Raw genomic sequence first — 18942 nt, 5'->3', positions numbered from 1 at the left:
ATGGGCTCAAGACTTTCCTCTGCCTATATCTCCCAGAATGCTGTGCGGTTCTGTGCGGAGTGAAATCCATACATTGAATATTGATTATTCTATCAGATGTATTATGATATTGATATTGATCACGGATACTTAAAATAGCATGCTAGCACTTTTTTCACTTGCTGACAGCAAATCTATGTTGATTTGTTTATTAATTTATTTATTACTAAACTCGGCACATACTTCTTGATACACAAATCTTGATTTCTAAGTGATGCACTCTCACAAATTAAATACCATCACTCTGCTACTTGAAACATTAATTTTGGATTAATTCATTTAAACATTTCAACTTTTATGATTATGATCTGATAGGGATCCATTAAACCAGCCTGATTTGAAAAAGGAAATGTCAAAAATGTGGAAATTTTATACGAAATTGTACTAAATTAAACAGAGGTAAATCTATAGACAAACATCAAATATGAGTCATGTTTCATTTAGGTATGACGGCACGACACAGTAGAGTTTTATGCTCTCGCTAAAATAATCGCACAAGCTATTGGCCCCAATAATATTCAAATACCAAACAGAGATAAACAGAGAGCCCTTTATGATGATGTATTTAAATATTAGAGGGAAAACGTGTTGCTGTCTGTACTTCCGCTCACATTTCCCAAGCAATTCCCCACAATTTAGCTTATGTTTAAATGTGACTGAGTATTACAGATGTTTGTAGGAGATTTGCTAAATTGTACATTTTGGAATAGCAAAATTGAGCCAAACTAATTATGAAAAGTGTCTCCTCAAACTGTGTTTAGCCATGTCATTTAAAGTCATGTAACAGTTATTTTCCCTGAACTCTTAATGATATGAATAAATGTAAACAAAGCCATAAACCATGTGACTGGAAATCCTTCACCACTCTACGCTTTTATACCTCAAATTATTATTCACGTTTCCTTAGATAACAGCCACAAAGTATTTCAAAATATTTCATAAGGATTTTATGTAATAAACCAACATAAAGTTGTGCAGAACTGGAAACTGGATCCATAACTTTCTTTTGCAATTAAAAATCTGTAAAGTGTGGCCTGCATTTCAAATCAGATCTTTACTTTGATTCTCCAAAATAAAATTCAGTGCAACCAAATCCCTTTAAAAGTTACATGAAAAATGTAGTGTGCACATGTATTTGGGGTCTCTAAATAAAATGCATTGCAACCAAATGCCTTCAGAAGTAATTATTATACTAAGTAATTGGTGAACAGATTCCTGCTGTGTGTAATTTAAACCAAAGGTGTCCAAACTTTTTGTCACATGGGAAAAAATTGTCAGCTAATAAGTATTCACAGGCCAAAATATTAGTTTTAAATGCTGAAATCACCAACTTTTTGTAGAAATGGGATAGTAGAGCTGACACTTCAAAATGTTTTTTGCATGTTTTCCTTATTAAATGAAAAAAAAAATCCAGTTTGCTGATTATTATGAGCTCAAGTAAAGAAAATTTAAAAAACATTTAGTCTGTTCTCAGCTTAAAAAACAGGATATAAGTTAGTTTTTATCTGAAAACACTTTTTGTATTCAGCCATAATTTTCATCTGTTGTCCCTGGAAAATGCTCAATTTGTCTTTCTAAAAACAAACAAGGTTCAAATGACTTGACTACACAAATTCCACAAAAAATACAGTCAATACAAACAAAAAATACCAAACAAGACAAAAAAAACACAATTATCATAAAAAGTATAAGATGTAATTAGAACTAAATTAATCTAAATGTATCTAGATGACAATTATTTCCCTTATAACATGGGAAGAATGTCGTGTTATAAAGAACAACACTGCTTCATCATATTTTTACTAAAGTACAAGTACAAAGTAGTCGTCAAGAAATGACTCAAGAGTAAAACATATGTGGTAAAAAGTTTACTCAAGTACTGAGTAACTGATAAAATTATCAACCATTAAATATTTAAAAAATACATCATCAGATGGACCAAAATGTAAAGTTAAGTGGAAGGTTTTTTTTAATTTTTATTTTAAGGATAGAAATGCTAGGAATTCATATAAATAACAAAAATAACAAAATGATGCAAAACAAAATATCCAAATCAGTGTCTTTCAATAAAAAACTTACACACTTTAACACAACCTGCAGGTCTATGTCTGGTGAATTTCTGGTTAAAACATGTTTGCTTTTCATTCAGTGGCTAGAAAATCCAGAAATTTTCCTCAAGTAAAAGTAGAAATACTTCATAATAACATTAGCCAAGTAAAAGTAAACAGTACGGAATAGTAATGTTATTAGTTACTGCCCAGCTCTGCCATTGGAACAAATACATTTTCATCAACATAAAGAAATTATTTATGTGAAGGATTCAAATACATGAGCCTGTATCTTTTCAGCAAGATACAGGCTCATGTATCTGAAAAGTTAGTTTTGCCTTACTTTAAGATATTTGAAATAGAAACTAAACCAAATTATTTTGTAAGGTTTTGCTTTTGCAGGGTCCACCCCGTTTCCTGTGCCGCCCTGGGTAACTGCCCATTTGGCCTGTTAGAAGCATCCACCGTGTTTCAGAGTAAACATAGATGCTGTTTTATACATTTTAATGAGTATTTCATTAGGAATTTTAAGTCAGTTTTGGTTGTCGGCATGAGTTCGTGTTTTCATCCGGCTGAAATCGTGACTTTGCCGTTTTTCTTCCTGCCGCTCGTCTTTTCTCACGGCTCCCCACCTAAAAGGGGAATGGAGAAGAGGTGGAGATACGGAGAGCGAAAAAGAAAGACGGAGACAGGGAGAGGAGGGGTAAACCGGTTCAGCAGGTATACTGAGGCCTAACCCAGTCTCCCTCCAGCCTGTTGTCACCGTTATTTCTGCCGCGCATGCGTGCTGGCGCCCGTTTCCTGCTTTTTTTCTCCTTTTAAATGAGCACCTGAGCTGCTGTTTGACCCACCTCTGCCGTGACTCAATGTGTGTGTGTGTGTGTGTGTGTGTGTGATCGGGGATATCTGCCGTTTTTTTTTTTTTTCGTTTTTTCTCTCAACCCACTCTCCCGTTATTTGAAGGCGCTGCGGAGTCCGCGCTGACTTTACCTGCCTCACCTGAGCAGACTCACCTGTCCGGACCTACTTCAAACCTGGAAATCTGACTTTAAGAGAAAGAAAAGTGCTAAGATATTAGAAGATAAAGCTTGGGGAAACAAGACGAAAAAGCGCAAGACGGGGGAAAAAAGAAGAAGAGGATCTACTCTTTCCATTTTCCCCCTCAGCTTCCTGCTTTTAAACGGTTACCTGGTTTGACGTCGCTACTTTTCTGAAAACTTCCCTCGCGCTAAATTAAAAAAGAAATAAGCCAACACGGACTGGCTGGCTTTGATCGAGCATGCCGCGGGCCTTTCTGGTGAAAAAGGCGAACGTTTCGCCTGGAAAGCGGAACTGGAGCGAGCTGCCCGATCATGAGCGGGGGGACGTCTACATCCCAGGTGAGTCCGCTGCTGCTGTAATGAGCCATGTTCGCTGCTTCAGGAAGAAATGAACGAAACGGAGACCCGCCAAGCGGAGGAAGTGCGTGACTCGGTGCCTTTACGCACAGATTGGAGGATGTTTTACGCGGGGTTTTGGGTCGGACCGGGAACGCTGGTGTCGGTGTCGGTGTGGCAGGTGGTGCACGGATGAGGGTCCGGAGTCTGGATGCGAATAACGGGAATCCCGGCGGGGCCCCGGAGAGCCTTCGGGTTCAGCGGCTGCTTTGTTTGTTTTCGTTTGCGGATAGAAATCCATACTCATATCGGCTTAAACATAAATCATTCAATTAAAATGAACATAAAGAGATTATATAATCATTAAATGTTTGCCTCCTTTCGCAACGGGCCTTTCTGATTGCTTCCCAGATCGACCTTCAACCCCTGATTGCCCTCCTTCCTTGTTCAGTGGCTGCTACTTATAAAACTCCAGGCTGGCTCGCTCCCTGACATTTGTTGATTCACTACAAATAAACAGAAAACACTTCAAATTAAGAGGCAAAAACGATCCGGGTCTCTGAAGTGACACTCTTACTGTCATGGTCTCAACCTGGGGAACATCTTTCTGTCCCCCTCCTCATCTTTTTGAGAACAATCCCCATTGTTGCCGTCGGCGGAGTTTTTATTGTAACAGGCCGCCGGTATCAGATAACAAGTAACGGACTACACCCTAAACCTCTCCACTCTCTGACCCTTCCCCCGCTCCTTCTTCTCTGGGTTTGTTTGTGTGCGTCTTCATCTCCTCTCTCCCGTTAACTTTTAATCATTGACTTCTACATCCTCCTCCATGGGTGTTTAGAGACGGCAGGAGCAGCAGGAAACCCGATTTCCTGCTGCTCTTAAATATAATATATATGTTAAATATGGCATTTATTCAGCTTGATAAATTCTTTAAATTATTAAAATTACACTTCGTTAATAGGTAATTGTATAGGTAATTATGTATGATTTGATGATAAACAGTAAGTCCATGTTGTTACCTCAAAAAAGTCCTTTAAGTTCTTCTATTTTCAAATATTTTACTATGGCTTATAGTCATAAAAATCCCAAAATATTATTGAAATTCACCTGATATGGGCCTGTCACTTTTATATAAAGTATATGTTTGTTAAATATTCTTTAAAAAAATAAAATCAGTTGGCACCCCAAAAATTGGGGCCCTGGGCTACAGCCACATAAGCCCTTCCTAAAATCTGGCCCAGGTTTTATACATAATTAGTTATGAACTGATACCAACTGATGATGGCTGGCTTAATGTGTCCATTAACGTTGTTTCACCTTAAAAATTACTAAAAATTCAAAAATTTCAAATACCTGACTGTTTCTTTGGGCTGCCCTCAAAACTTTAATATCTGGGCTACTCAGAGGCAGGCAGTCACTGTTACATTTACTTCACTAAGTTTTTGAAAATAATGTACTCTTAGGAGTTTATAACACCATAGTTTTACTTGAGTGAAAGTGAAAGCTACTCTTACTCGAGTAAAATTCGAGATTTCTGTTTTCTCCACAGAAATAATTATACAAACTTCATTCAGTTTGTTTTCCACTGGATGAAAAACAAACAGATTTTAACCAGAAATTCACCAGTACACGTCTAGACTTTGTCAAAGTGAGACCTCTTGTCTGGAAACAATCTTTGTTGTTCTACTGCTATTTACTACTAGAGGAATATGCAGTAAAATCACACACTGTCACTGGAAGTACTTCACCCCTTTCTCACATACATGCTTATGTTTTTACATATGGCCTACTGTAAGTATTAGTTTCACATTTTTATTGAAACATTGTTTACATTCTTTAGTCTTATTTTAGTATTTAAAACACCAGAATTTAAACATAACTTCTTCCTTTTTTTTCACCAAACTTTTTTACTTTTACTTGAGTAAAAAAGTTGTTGAAGTAGTAGTGATACTATTACTTGAGTATAATCTTTGGGTACTCATCTATTAAATGCCATTAAAGCCATTCAAAACAAACATTATTCTTATTTTTTTTCCTAAGTTGCCATTCGTATTTCAGCAAAACTCTGTTTCCAGTGGTTTTCTCCTTTAAGTCGACATCATGAAATGTCAAAGCTTGATATCTTTGCTTCCTTCCTGCTTTTCAGTGCTGTGTTTTCCAAAAAAAAACCCATAAAAAAACAAAATACCGTTTTATGTGTCACCAAACACTAAATGTCTGACATGCCAACACCTGTGACTTCCTGAGAAACACTTGGCCTTAAAGGAAGCATCATGATGTGCAGGTTCATGTTATGTGACTCTAAAAGTCTGATAACGTGACTGTGACGAATATCTTTATCTGGAGAAGTGCCGTTCTCTAACTGCTCACTAACTGGGCTGCCATCTTGGAAATCTCCCTCTTCCAATTAACTTTGACCAGTCGAGAGGAACAGCATCAGCTTTTTGGCTCAGCATTTCTCTCATCCTTTTTTATTTTTAATCTGGGTAAAATTATTACATCATTTTCTTACGATAGAAGATGTTACAAAGTTTTTATAAAAAGTCATGTTTAACCAAAGACTTATTTAAAAGTCTACTTTGATGCAGCTGAGTTAACTTTTGTTTAATCAATTAAATGGCTAAAAATTAGCAAACTTTTTGAAAGAAAGTGACTCAAATTAAATTCTTATACAAAATAAATTTGTTCCATTGAGCTAAAAAAAATTTAAAAACAACATGCTTTTCTTTTACCACAGTAAATATAAAAAAAATCTATTTTAAGCTTTGGATTTGTGATGAATAGTGCATTTTATTCATCACTACTTGACTTGACTTTAGCTTTCATTTCATTTTCTTTGCCAATTTTGTCCCATGTGACAACAAGTTTGGACACCCCAGATTTAGGAGTATCAAGCTCACTCTTTCAGAAGAATCTCTGTTCATTTCAGTTCAAAGGTCATCAGTTGTTTTAGATTTTCAGTGCTAGCTGCATGCTAATTTTTTTTTTGGAACGCTCATGCCTCCCTTTGACACAGTTACGCCCCAGGCAAAGAGCCACGTTACCCACATCAACACCCACTACTGCGTATTTTTAAGATATTCCCATGCTGCTGCCTGCAAACCCACTTTGAATTTTACTAAAAAGCAACTGCAAATGTAGAAGATCCTATTATATAATTTAAATTTAAGGATTACATGTCAAAAACTAAACCTGTGGCACCTGTATGCAGTGACGCATCGTCAACACCCTGAACAAAACCCAGCAACGGTCTCAGGTACAGTTTCTGGTATGTGCCGTTACTTGATGTACCTGCCTGGATTGCGTTGGCGTCCACACACACCTACTAAAGAGAGCCCGCAGTCAAATGAAAACACACACACACACACACACAGAGACAGAGGTATGATAATTACCTTAGACAGAAAGAGAGTAGAAGGCGTGTTGAATACTTTTTATAAGCCACAGGATGCCATCAGCTTGGACAAATCTCTAGATGGTGTGTATTTATGTGTTGGAGTTTTATTTTTATCTCATAATCCACAAACATGTGCCAGGACCAGTTTCTGATGTATCATCGGTGTGAAAACAGTTTGCTTTGGCCCACCTCTGAGATTACACACAACTGATGAGGGTTTAGTTGAGTAACAGGAGTATTAATGTTACAAGCAGCAACAAAAACATGCAGTTTTCCTTCACGTCAATGCTCAGAGTTAACTGTCCATTGAATATTTAATTGGGAAATAGTTTAATCTGGGTTAAATTTAGATGTAAAGCACAATTACATAAAAAAAATCTTAAATTTGCCTTTCTTAAGAAGTCAGCAATAGCCTGTAGAGCCAGTTATTCCACATTTAGTGTTTTTATGCAAGAATGCTCCCACTCTTTTAAGTCATGTATGTTTCTCGACGACATAATGATATATTTTGAATTGTATAAATTCATTGGTTCAACATGTCAAATGTTTATTTTAATGGTAGAAATATGTGGTCAAAGGTGACAGTCTTTAAGGAAATATATGTTGTTCTGGATTTTCCACCAGCACAAAGAAAATATAAGGTGCTGTAGCTTTAACTGCGACTAGTTGATATGAAAAAGAAACAGGAAGTTTTTGTTTGAGATTGTGTGTTTTCTTCATAGAACTATGTAAGATGAGATCTAAACTTCACATAAAATACATATCTTAAAAATCTGATTCATAAAAGTTTAGGCCCTGCTAAAGTAATCTTTTCCACCATCAATGACTGCAGACCTTCAAACAAATTATAATCTGTTTGAAGGTTTGTGTGGTAGTAGAAATATTCATCCAATGAAGTCTCTCCTTATGATTTCACCTTACTACTTAAGGCGTAATTATCTTTTTTCATTTATAAAATTTGATTTTGTATCCCGTTCTTTGAGAGTTTCAGATTTAGGGGATCAAAGTTTGTCACTCTACATAGAACTCAGGTATTTTGTTTGAAGCAACACATTTGGTCCATTATTTTATAAAAACAGGAACATACTCCAAGAACTTTAGCTACACGAGTTGAAGAATTTTTGTGGCTAACAGTCAAGCACATAAAATTTTCACTGATTAGCATTTTTTAAGCTAAAAACATGGTATAAAGAGTATAATTTAAAGCTTGAGTTTTGGGACACAATCCCAGTTTTCTCATTTCATACATAAGTATGATCTTTACATTTTGAGAAACTGATTATTACCACTAAAACATGTTTGTTTCAGTTCTCCCAAACTTGACTTAATTAAGCAAAGCTAACTAGCAGAAACTTGGCAGTTAAATTCTGTCTGATCAGTAACTTCCGTCATGCTAAGCTAAACTTAGCCAAGGTATGCTTAGTAGCAGCTAAGAAAATAATAAAAATATAAAAATTCCCTGAAAGTTTTATATATTATTTTATTATTTTCACCACAATTTGCCAAAACAGCTAAGCTTTGCTCTGAACTTGTCCTAAAAAATGTATTTATTAGTGCTGGGTTGTTTTCAATGCAGTTTTTAGTCTCTTGTGTATTTCTTTAAATTTTAGCAATTTAAAATTTATTGTTTTACAATTAAAAAACTGTATTCAATAAAGTAGGCTACAAGTTGTTATGCTAATCTAAGCATACTTAAACCAAGTCAAGCTAATTAGCTTCTTTCAGTAGCAGCAGCAAATCTACAGGAAAGCAGATATAAAGTTAGCTTTTCTGTAAATGAAAAAATATATAAGTTTTGGTTCACATTTGAAGTGACATAGCTGTAGTTTTAAATGTAGATTCAGTAATTAAAATTATGTGAATACAATCTACCTATGGAGGCTACTAGTTGACATCGTTAAACCAGCTCATTTCAGTAGCTGCAGATAATTTACAGGAAAGCAGATATAATTTTGGCTTTTTGTAAAGGAAAAAAAATCTTAGTTGAGGTACACAATACAAGTAACTTATTATATAGCCGTCTGTGTTTTAAATGTTTTGCATTCAGGGGTTAAATCTGTGCTGCTCTATTGTTTAAAAGAGATAAAATTGATGGGCATCCTGTATGCTAAACCTGGCTAACGAATGCTAACTACTGCCCGTTTATAAAACAAACAAGAAACTGGAAAAAATAGGAAATTTTGGCTCTAAATGACCCAAGTGTTAAATCAGTGGGTCTTAAATGATCTCTGTGTATTCTGGGATCTACTTTTAGTGTTCCTGCTAAAGCTGCCTGAAGGTTAATATTTATTGAATGGAGGAAAATGTAACGGACCCTATGAACAGCCGGTTGCTGCAGACAATACACCTTTAGCAAACACACCCTGACTCACACCCAATGTTTGATAAAGTTATCTGCTGATTGTTGACTCTTTCTCTCAGCTGAACCATGCTATAAATAAAAAAAATAACATATTGAAACATGTGCAAACAGCACTGGTGTTCCTCCTTCCACTTCATCATGAAATAAAAGAACTTTGGGTATTTTGAACCCCATCATCCAGTAACACCCAGACATACAAACATCTCATTCATTGGTGATGGGGGGAAGGAGGGGCGAGCAAACAATGCAAGTTGAGATTAAATGTCCACAAGCAGCAGTCACCACAGGAACTATCAATGCACAGAGGTAATTAAGACTTTTAGGCCATTTCAAGGAAATGTTATTTACTTTTCTTCTTGTGGTACTGATCCTTTCAACAAGTATAATCTTCAGCAAACGAATAACAATCAGATGCTATTCTTCCATGAACTACCCATCATAATTACACAATTAACTTTATAAACATCTGTTCTTTTGTAACATTTTGTCTTTCAGACTGCAGACCGGAATGCTCAATTCCAATTTTTTGTGAAATGTTTTTTTTTGCATGGGCGTTCACACTTTTAAATATATGCGACTTGTATGTGATCTCCAGTGTGAACTGCAAACGACCTGAAAGTGTTCCGCATGCGCAGTAGAGGGCGCAATAATGTCACACGTAGCCAACCGCTATAAAAAAGAAGTGGCGCTCAGTGTTTGCGGAAGTAAACGTAGACGTTAACGGTGGAGCATAGCTTATGATTTGTAAGTTGTTGTCTAACCGGAGCCATTACATTAACAACTTAATCCTCATTATAGCCCATTATGGTTGTTGATACACGTCCTGCGTGTATCAGGACGCAGAATAATGACGTTTGTCGAGTATCAATGACGTTCAGGTCGGATGACCTGCGACCTGGCCGTTCGGATTCAGGTCGCGGTTGAAAAGATCGGATACGTATCGGCTTTAGGAACATATATCCAAGGTTACGTTCACACTGCAGCACGAGTGACCAAATCCGTTCTTTTTTTATTTATTTTTTATTTTTGCCTTGATGCCACCTGTATCTGATATTTTTATGACAGTCTGAACAACACAGATCGGAGTTTTTAGAATGGACCCAGGCCACTTGGTATCCGATACGTATCTGATCTTTTCAGATGTGACCCGAGTCTTACGTGTGAAGGACGTACAGAGTCTTCGTGTGAATAAGAAGGTTCTGGTGACTGGCAGAGTAAGTACATGTAGTACAAGTAGGCTAAAGTCCATCTTAGCTTGCAGATAAAAGCTACATTTTAGCTAATTTTGCTAGTTCGGCAGTAAGTACTACAGTAAATATCACTGATATTTATCTTAGTACTACGCAGAGTTGGGTAGAGTACTCAATAATTTTGAGCGAGTAATAGTTATGATGTACTTATGCTTGTAAGTTAGATAGGAATGAGGGGAGAGCTAGTTCTAAGCTTGTGGCTTGTTCATTGTTGTCATAGCAACCCCATAGCGACTGGTGTGGGCATCCTGTCGTTTATCATTTATTGTGATACATTTCTTATCGGGATAACATTTTGATTTATTGGTTTCATAATAAATTCCAATTCCAGCACTGCTTAAAACCCTTGAAAGCTGTCCGTATTGTCAGAATTTCTATTTTTTAATCGTTTTTCTCCACCGTTTGTTCAATATCAATAAATATCAATATAATTAACTGTGTATAGTTTAGTGATACAAACAACACGAATTTATTTCAATCAATCAATCAAATTTTGTTTGTATATCACATTTCAGTAGCAAGGCATTTCAAAGTGCTTTACCTCACAACAAACACAAAAACACAAAGTCATGCAACATATAATCAACAATAAAAACATTACATTAAGTCAAGTGCCATCATTAAATTCGTAATTGATTATATATGAAATACAACTTGGTTATTGTCCTAAAGAAATGTGTTTTTCAAGAGCTGTATGTGTTTACCTCTCTGTAAACACATACAATATGGTGATAAAACTTTAAGTCCACATCGCCCAGCTTTAAGTCGTAACTTAGTATTGTTGACAGGACTTCATAATAACCAGATGGCTTCTCGGTAAACCTGGAGATCCACTGGGGCATTTCATTAGCAAATATGCTACCGAGGCGGCACAGAGCCCTCACTGTGTCACAGCGAACCGTTAGCTCTGTAAGTTTATAGATCGGCTTTTGTGTCTTCTCATCTTTAAAGCTAGCTGCAAGAGCCTCATTTGCATTTACATTTGGGTTTTATCAGATTCAAGCCCGACAAACTAAACTGATTCCTTGTTTTCTATCAGCCACACCTGTGTGTGTGTGCCTGAAACACACACACACACACACACACACACACACACACACACACACACACACACACACACACACACACACCAAAGCACGCCTTCACAACGTGCCGTTGGCTTTTTCTGTCAATCAGGTTGCTGTCTTTGACATTTTCTGTTATGTTCTGCTCTTGCACACCATGGTTATAATTTAGTTTTATTTCATTGTGGCATTTTCTTTGTCTAATTCAGTTACTTTTAGTTAACTTTTAGAGTGTATTTGTTAGTTTTTATTAGTTAAATATTGTTTAGTTTCACTTACGTTTTTAGTACTTAATATTTTAGTTTTTCATATCTTGGTTGGTTTTTAAGTGCAGATTACAATATATATAAAATAAGTATTGTGCTGTGATTATGTTTTTGAATTGGGTAATGAATGCTCATCAGAAGAAACTGTTTTCAAAAAATTATTCAGTTGTTGTTGAACAACCAACTTTCTCTGGAGTTTTTCCCCAACTTTTGCTGTCGCCATTTTGCCAATTAGCCGGCGTGTCACCTGGAGGGTTATGGAGGGCTGTAATTTGCAGACAACCAATGTAAACTGCTTCTGTGGGCGGAAAAAGACTAATAAATAAATTAATAAACAGGAAAACAAGGGATATTATATCTGTTAATGAAAATGTTCTCTCAATTAGCTGTAGTTAACTGTAATAAGCTTGGCGTAGACCTTTACCATAACGCAGAAACCCTGATGCTCAGCCCTGCGGAGGTGGATTGTTTGAGGAAGGTAAAAAGCTGGTGCTGCAAGACCGTCTGGTTCAGCAAGTCTAACTGTAATGGGGATGTCTTTGTATAGGTTGGAGTGCGTGTGTGTGTGTGTGTGCGTGCGTGTGTGTGTGTGTGTGTGTTTCCAGGCATGTGTCTGCGTGCAAAGTGAGTCTTACTCGACAATAGCCCAAACAGGAGCACACCTACCCACGCAAACACACTTATTTAATTCTGTGTGTTTGCTAGTAGAGCAATTGTGCAAATAAGGACACGGTGGAAGATGGCTGCTTATTGTGAAACCCAGTGATGCAGTAATTTTCTTCTTTAATTTTCTGTGTTTGTCTCTCCCTCCTTTGGTCAACAGTATTCCACTTCACATCTGGCAGTTTAAAACCACATGGACGTTTTGTGTTTTTTAAACATGCATTGCCAGGTTTTGCATCATCATTGATATCAATAGAATATTCACTGAACTCCAGAACCGCACTGCATTCTGGGAGATGTAGGCAGAGGAAAGACTTTACCTGCTCGACCTCTCATTTCTACTAGCTATGCTAGGTTGGTGGTGGTTGTTTTTTTTATAATACATTATTTTACATTGCACAGAATATCTTTAACATAATGAGAAATATGAGAATTCAATCATAAAATTAATATAAAATAACCACAGACGTTGACAATATTGGTGTTAAGGTCTTGCAAACTACAAAGTAGAATAAATAAAGCAAAAAAAAAGTTAAATAAATAAATGAATATCTATATGAGTAAAATAAAACAATGTAACAGTTTAAAGTTACGCCGCTGTGCCTCACAGCTACTTAAAGATAAAAAAACAGCGGCATTCAGTGAAAACTATCCATGAAACAGGAAAGGTCTCGAGTTTGGCAATATTTCAGATTTTTACAGCAACAAAACGGATCAATAATTATTGATATTGACTGATATGAAATGCTTATATCATTTTTCATCCATATCGTCCAACCTGAGGTTCTTACAGAAAACGTTAATGTAAAATAATCACAGCACGTCATTTTTTTTACCCTTGTCCATCCAGTCTCCATCTTCCCGAACTCGGGTCTGATGACGGAAGTGGAGGCGAGTCCTGCGGAGACCGGTCCTCTCTGTCTCACCAAACACTCTTCATCGGACAGCCACGCCCAGCTGCCGTCCAGCACCGCGCTCGGACAGCCGCGGAGTCCGAGCGGCTCGCCGGGAAGGTCGGACATCAGGCGCAGCTTACACAGCGGGTCGTTGTATGTCCGGTCCAAAATGAAGGTGAGAAAAGAAACACATCTCCAGTTCACACTGTACAACATTAGAAAAAAGAGATGCTTGTCTAACATTTTATAGTGGTAATAGTTGATATACAATGGCTATTAAAGCCACTGTAGATAGATAAAACATGATAAAACATGCCAAAAAAGTTTAATCTCAGAAACTTTCTAGAAAAAAAACAAGGAAATTTCTGATTTTGAAAAGTGGAAAGAGCTCAGAAATTTTGATATTTATCTCAGAAACTTTCTAAAAACGTTTCAAAGTCAAATATTTTCTACTTTTGAAATTTTCTGAGTTTGAAAAGTAAAACAAATTTCGACCTTTCAAACTCAAATTTTTTAGGAAATAAAAATGGACATTTCTGAGATTAATCTAAAAAAAATTTCTGACTCAGAAATTATTTTTAGAAATTTTGTAAAACAAAAAGTTTCAAAAGTTGAATATTTTCCACCTTTGGAAATTTTTGTGTTTGAAGAGTCAAAAATGTCAGCTTTTGAAAATCCACAAATTTCCATATATTTTTCTAGAAAATTTCTCAGACAAATCTGAAAACTGAAAGTTTTTTCCAGCTTATTTGTGACTTTTCAATCTCAGAAATTTCCAAGTTCTTTTCAATAAAATTTCTATTAATCTGAAAATTTCAGCTTATTGGTGGAAATATACTCCTACTTTTCTTTCTTTGTCTATCTACAATTTCCTTAATGCTTTTTCTTAACAATGTCTAGAGTTATGTCCAGAATAAAACATTTTCTTTGTGAAAGGAAAACTTCTTACAGCTGAATCGTCATCAGCAGAAACTCGTACTTCGTTCATTTCAGCATTTTCTCTCTCTAACAGGTAACTACAGGCGAGCTGCCTCCTGATCCCGCTCCTCTTCCTCCAGCTCTTCCTCCCATTCCCATTCCCAGTCCACAACCTCTACCTCCACAAGCCGCTGTGATGCCAGCTGCCCCCAAACAAACCCCGGCCCCATCGGAGCCGCCATCCATGGTGACCAGACCAACGGGTCAAAGTCAGAACCTTCCGCCGACAACAGCAGGAGCGTTTGTGTGCCAGGTATAACCACACGATTAAATCATTAATCTCATTCTTTCATTCATTATTGATTCTTCCAGATCAACCATAAATGTTTTAAAGTTGTCATTCTGTATGCTCCGCTATAGGGTCATATAAAAAGAATGTAAACATTGAAAGATAAAATTCTTATAATAAAGTGATAATATTACAAGAATTTGGATCAATAAATTATCTTTTAATTGAATTGAATTAATGCTAGTTAGCACAGACAGTGGATAAACAGTTTTCCTGTAACAGTGAGTTATTTCTCCACCATTTGCAGATTTAGTAGCGCATACACAAGGTCGATTGACAGCACTAAGCCCCTCCCCCTGGCTCTGATTGGTTGTTTCTGGAGGGGAGCTCTTCGTTTCTTCAATAGCAGCTCAGGGAGGAAGTGGAGGAAATCGATCTTTTCACAGATTATTTGTCTCAGTTTAAACTGGAACAACAGAGTTAACAAATGCTCATAATACATATTTTTCTATAAAAGTTACACACTGCAGCTTTAAGTCTGCACACACAAATCAGTAGTGTAAATATAGCAACATTGTTCTGTTGAAGAGGAAAAGCCACTAAATCACCAAGGCGAGATCATCCTGACATCTAGCTTTGATGTGTTGATCTGGGTCAACACACACCTTCAAGTCTAGAACTCAGTTGACTTCCTGTACTGTCAGGTTGTATATTCAGTAAAAATTATGGGTCTATAAATTGTTGCTGGTTTCAGGTTTGCCAGAAGACTTTCCAGTTCCAGCGCATGTTGAACAGACACGTCAAATGCCACAGTGACACCAAGAGACACCTGTGCACCTTCTGTGGGAAAGGCTTCAACGACACCTTTGACCTCAAGAGACATGTCCGCACGCACACAGGTACGTCCTCGCTTTGATTTTCCTGCAGTATCCAGGTTCAAGAAGGCTTTAAATAGATGTATGAGCTCCCATTAGCTCAGGTAATGACAGGTAGTAAGATCAGATATCAAAAGTACGCAGATGACACACAGCTCTACATTTTGATGCCACCAGGTGACTCTGAGCCCATCCAAGCGCTGATAGAACAGATCAATGTGTGGATGTGCCAAAACTTTCTCCAGCTGAACAGAAACAAAACTGAAGCTATTATCTTTGGGCCTAAAGAGTAACGATCAAGTCTGGGAGTAGTGATGAACTCTGACCTCAACCTTCAGAGTCATGTAAAGATAGTTGCAAAGTCGGCCTTCTATCACCTGAAGAACATTTCCAGGATTAAGTAAGATCTAGAGAAACTCATCCATGCGTTTATCTTTAGTCACATTGATTACTGTAGCAGCATCTTCACAGGTCTGACTAATAAATCAACCAGATCCAGAAGCTGCTGCTGGAGTTCTGACTAAAACCAGGAAGTTAGAGCACATAACACCAGTTCTACAGTCCCTACACTGGCTCCCTGTAGCTCAGAGAATAAACTTTAAAATACTGTTGTTAGTTTATAAACCACTGAACAGTTTAGCACTACAATCTGCTGTCGTCATAGCAACCTTTCAGATCTCTCAGGTCTTCTGGTTCTGGTTCTGCTCTGCATCCCCAGAACCAGAACCAAACGTGGAGAAGCAGAATTCACAGCAAAAACACAAAATATTACCAAGTATTTCTGGTTTAGTTTCTAGTTCAAATATCTCTGTACTCTTGAAATAAGACAAAACTAACTTAGAAGTGACTTTTTTGGCAAGATGTAGGAGTTTTAGTAAATAATTCCTTAATATTATTGAAAAAGTTCTAGTTACATTGGCAGATTAATTCACGTAAAACAAGACATTTTTCACTTTTTATAAAATCGTTAATTCTGAGTCTTGTCTCATGTTGTGTCTCAACATTTTCTCATATAAGTGTGTTGCTTTCCTGGCGTAAACATTGTTTTTAAAGCATCATCCATATATATTTTCACTGGCGTTATCCACTGTAGAGTTAATTATGAGGCGAGTTTCTCAAAAACAAGCTCCTATATCTCACTGACAAGTTACTTGCAAGTTATTTTTGTCTCATTTCAGCTGTACTAAGATAAAAAGTACTTGGTAAGGTTTTGTGATTTTGCAGTGTTCAGTTTCTATCCATCATGAATCTGGAACAAACTTCCAGAAAACTGCAAAACACCTGAAACACTGAGTTCATTTAAATCAACACTAAAAACCAGAGTTGCTTTTGAACCACAATAAATGGAACATTGATTAATATGACAAAACGTGATGTTTGTTCATGGTTTCTTCTTTATAGTCGGCCTTTTTGCTGAAATGTGCGATACAAATAAACTGGATTGATTGATTGATTGATTGATGTTTTCCAGGCGTCCGCCCGTACAAATGCTCGCTGTGCGACAAGGCCTTCACCCAGCGCTGCTCCCTGGAGTCCCACATGAAGAAGATCCACAGCGTCACCCTGAAGTACGCCTACAAGGAGCGCCGCAACAAGCTGTACGTGTGCGAGGAGTGCGGCCACACGGCCGGCACTCAGGACGAGCTGGTCCGCCACCTCCACTCGCTGCACCCGGACAGCCCACTGCTGAAGGGGAAGGCCACGCGGCGGGTTGGCGGGCTGGGAACGCCGGCCTCCGGCTCCATCGGAGGATCCGCTCCCAGCTCGCCCCGGGAGGCCGACAGCGACGACACCAACGGATCGGCCGGGCAGTAGATCGCCGCCAGAAACTGAGACAGGATGGATGAAGGAGGGGTGTGTTCTCTCACGGACATGTAGAGTGTTTTGTTTATATATTTATATTGATAGAAAGGGTTTGGGTTTGGGTTTGTTTTGTAAGAAAATTGGTAAAATGTTGATGCAGTAAGAAGAGTAAGGTTGACATGAATGAGTCAAAACATTATGACGTCTCAACTTTCATCCTCAGGGAATAATTTTTAATTTTTACTTTATCGCTCCAAGAAGAACCTCAAACGGGGTGAACCTTTTAGACGACGCTCCGGATCAGAACCTTTCATCCAACAACGCAGACTTTGTTCGCCTCATTTTGTTTTGGCTCATCTTTATATTTTTGCATGAGACTAAATATGCTACCAGTGGGTTTCTCTGTGCAACAGAAGAGATGAACTTTTCTAACGGAAAACACTTTATTGTTGTTATTATTATTAAAGCAAGTAATATATTACATAACATCGATTTGATCTTGTTTGTTCTTTTAAATAAATTATTTGGTGTTTTTTTTTTTATTTGCAGCTCAGGAGTTTAACAACTTGTCTAATGAGACTTTTTAAAATAAAGAAACAGCAACACCTCTGTTCAGATTTGTAAAACAACAAATAAATAACTTGAATAAAAGTTTCTTCAGAAAGGCTGGATAAGCATTGATTAAGATTATGCTAAATAAATCCAGGTGAATCTCACTGAAATGAAGCAAATCTTAAAGAAAATAGGTCAGAATTTTTAATTTTGGGCTTCTGATATCTGAATTTAAGCCATTTTCTATTATTTCAGGATAGAAAAATAATGAATTTCAGTCCAATACTAATTTATTTGTGTAACTCTGAGCAGTGACTTTTACTAAACCAAGTAAGAATTGTTTATTTAATTCTAAAGGCAATAATAAAGGGTATTTTAGCAGTTATTCTGTGTGGTTTTATGCAATATCTCCAATATAAGGAAACCAATGGTACAAAGTTTTAACATAATATATTTTTTTAGTTTCAAACTTTGTGCTCTATATTTTTAAATGGGCTACTGGACACTTCTACGAAATAAACATATTTTTCTCCTTTGTAACTTAATAATTCATTTTTCTTCTAAAATCTGAAAACATTGAGTTTACTTCCCTATTAAAATAATAATATTACATATGGAGAACCATTTCTGCAGCTCTAAGTATTATTTTTTGTAGACAGAAGAAGCTCCTTGAAATAGTTGCTGACCCAAGGCGTATATTTATTTATTTTAAGTATAATATAAAACAATCAACACAAACCAACTGCAATAAACTACAAAAAAAATTGTTTTCTTGACTTAAAATGGAAATTCAACATACAGCTGATGAATTGGGTGAACAAGTTTCGATTTATTCTGGATTTTAAAATTCAAACTGGGTCTCAACCGCACTAATATGAACACATTTACATTTGTTCATGTAAATGTTGGTGACCTGGCGTAAACATTGTTCTTAAAGCGTCGTCCATTTATTCTAATTGGAAAATTTGATGACCAGAGGAAACACAAATTGACCAATTAGGCAGCGATGAGCTGAAAACGTTTGGATGAGTCAAGATGAGGCTTTCAAAACTGAAAACATGGTAGGAAGTGTTAATTACTGTGGTGGCAGCTTCATGGTGGATCTGTGCCATCGCTGGCGGTTCTGGTGTGTCACACAAAG

General features: G+C 36.9%; 1 protein-coding gene across 1 annotated transcript; it reads left to right on the top strand.

Moving 5' to 3' along the window:
• The first annotated feature begins 2957 nt into the window (after window positions 1–2957).
• On the top strand, window positions 2958–18032 carry ovol1a (ovo-like zinc finger 1a). The gene is made up of 5 exons (XM_007578812.2): window positions 2958–3466; window positions 13319–13539; window positions 14377–14595; window positions 15326–15470; window positions 16918–18032. The coding sequence occupies exons 1-5, from the start codon at window positions 3367–3369 to the stop codon at window positions 17259–17261; spliced, it is 1029 nt and encodes a 342-aa protein (XP_007578874.1). The 5' UTR covers window positions 2958–3366; the 3' UTR covers window positions 17262–18032.
• Window positions 18033–18942: the final 910 nt, after the last annotated feature.

This window comes from Poecilia formosa, unplaced genomic scaffold (genome assembly GCF_000485575.1).
Source record: "Poecilia formosa unplaced genomic scaffold, Poecilia_formosa-5.1.2 Scaffold492, whole genome shotgun sequence".
Taxonomy (NCBI): domain Eukaryota; kingdom Metazoa; phylum Chordata; class Actinopteri; order Cyprinodontiformes; family Poeciliidae; genus Poecilia; species Poecilia formosa.
The sequence above is the reverse complement of the archived record's forward strand: the minus strand, read 5'-3'. Positions and strand labels throughout refer to the sequence as shown.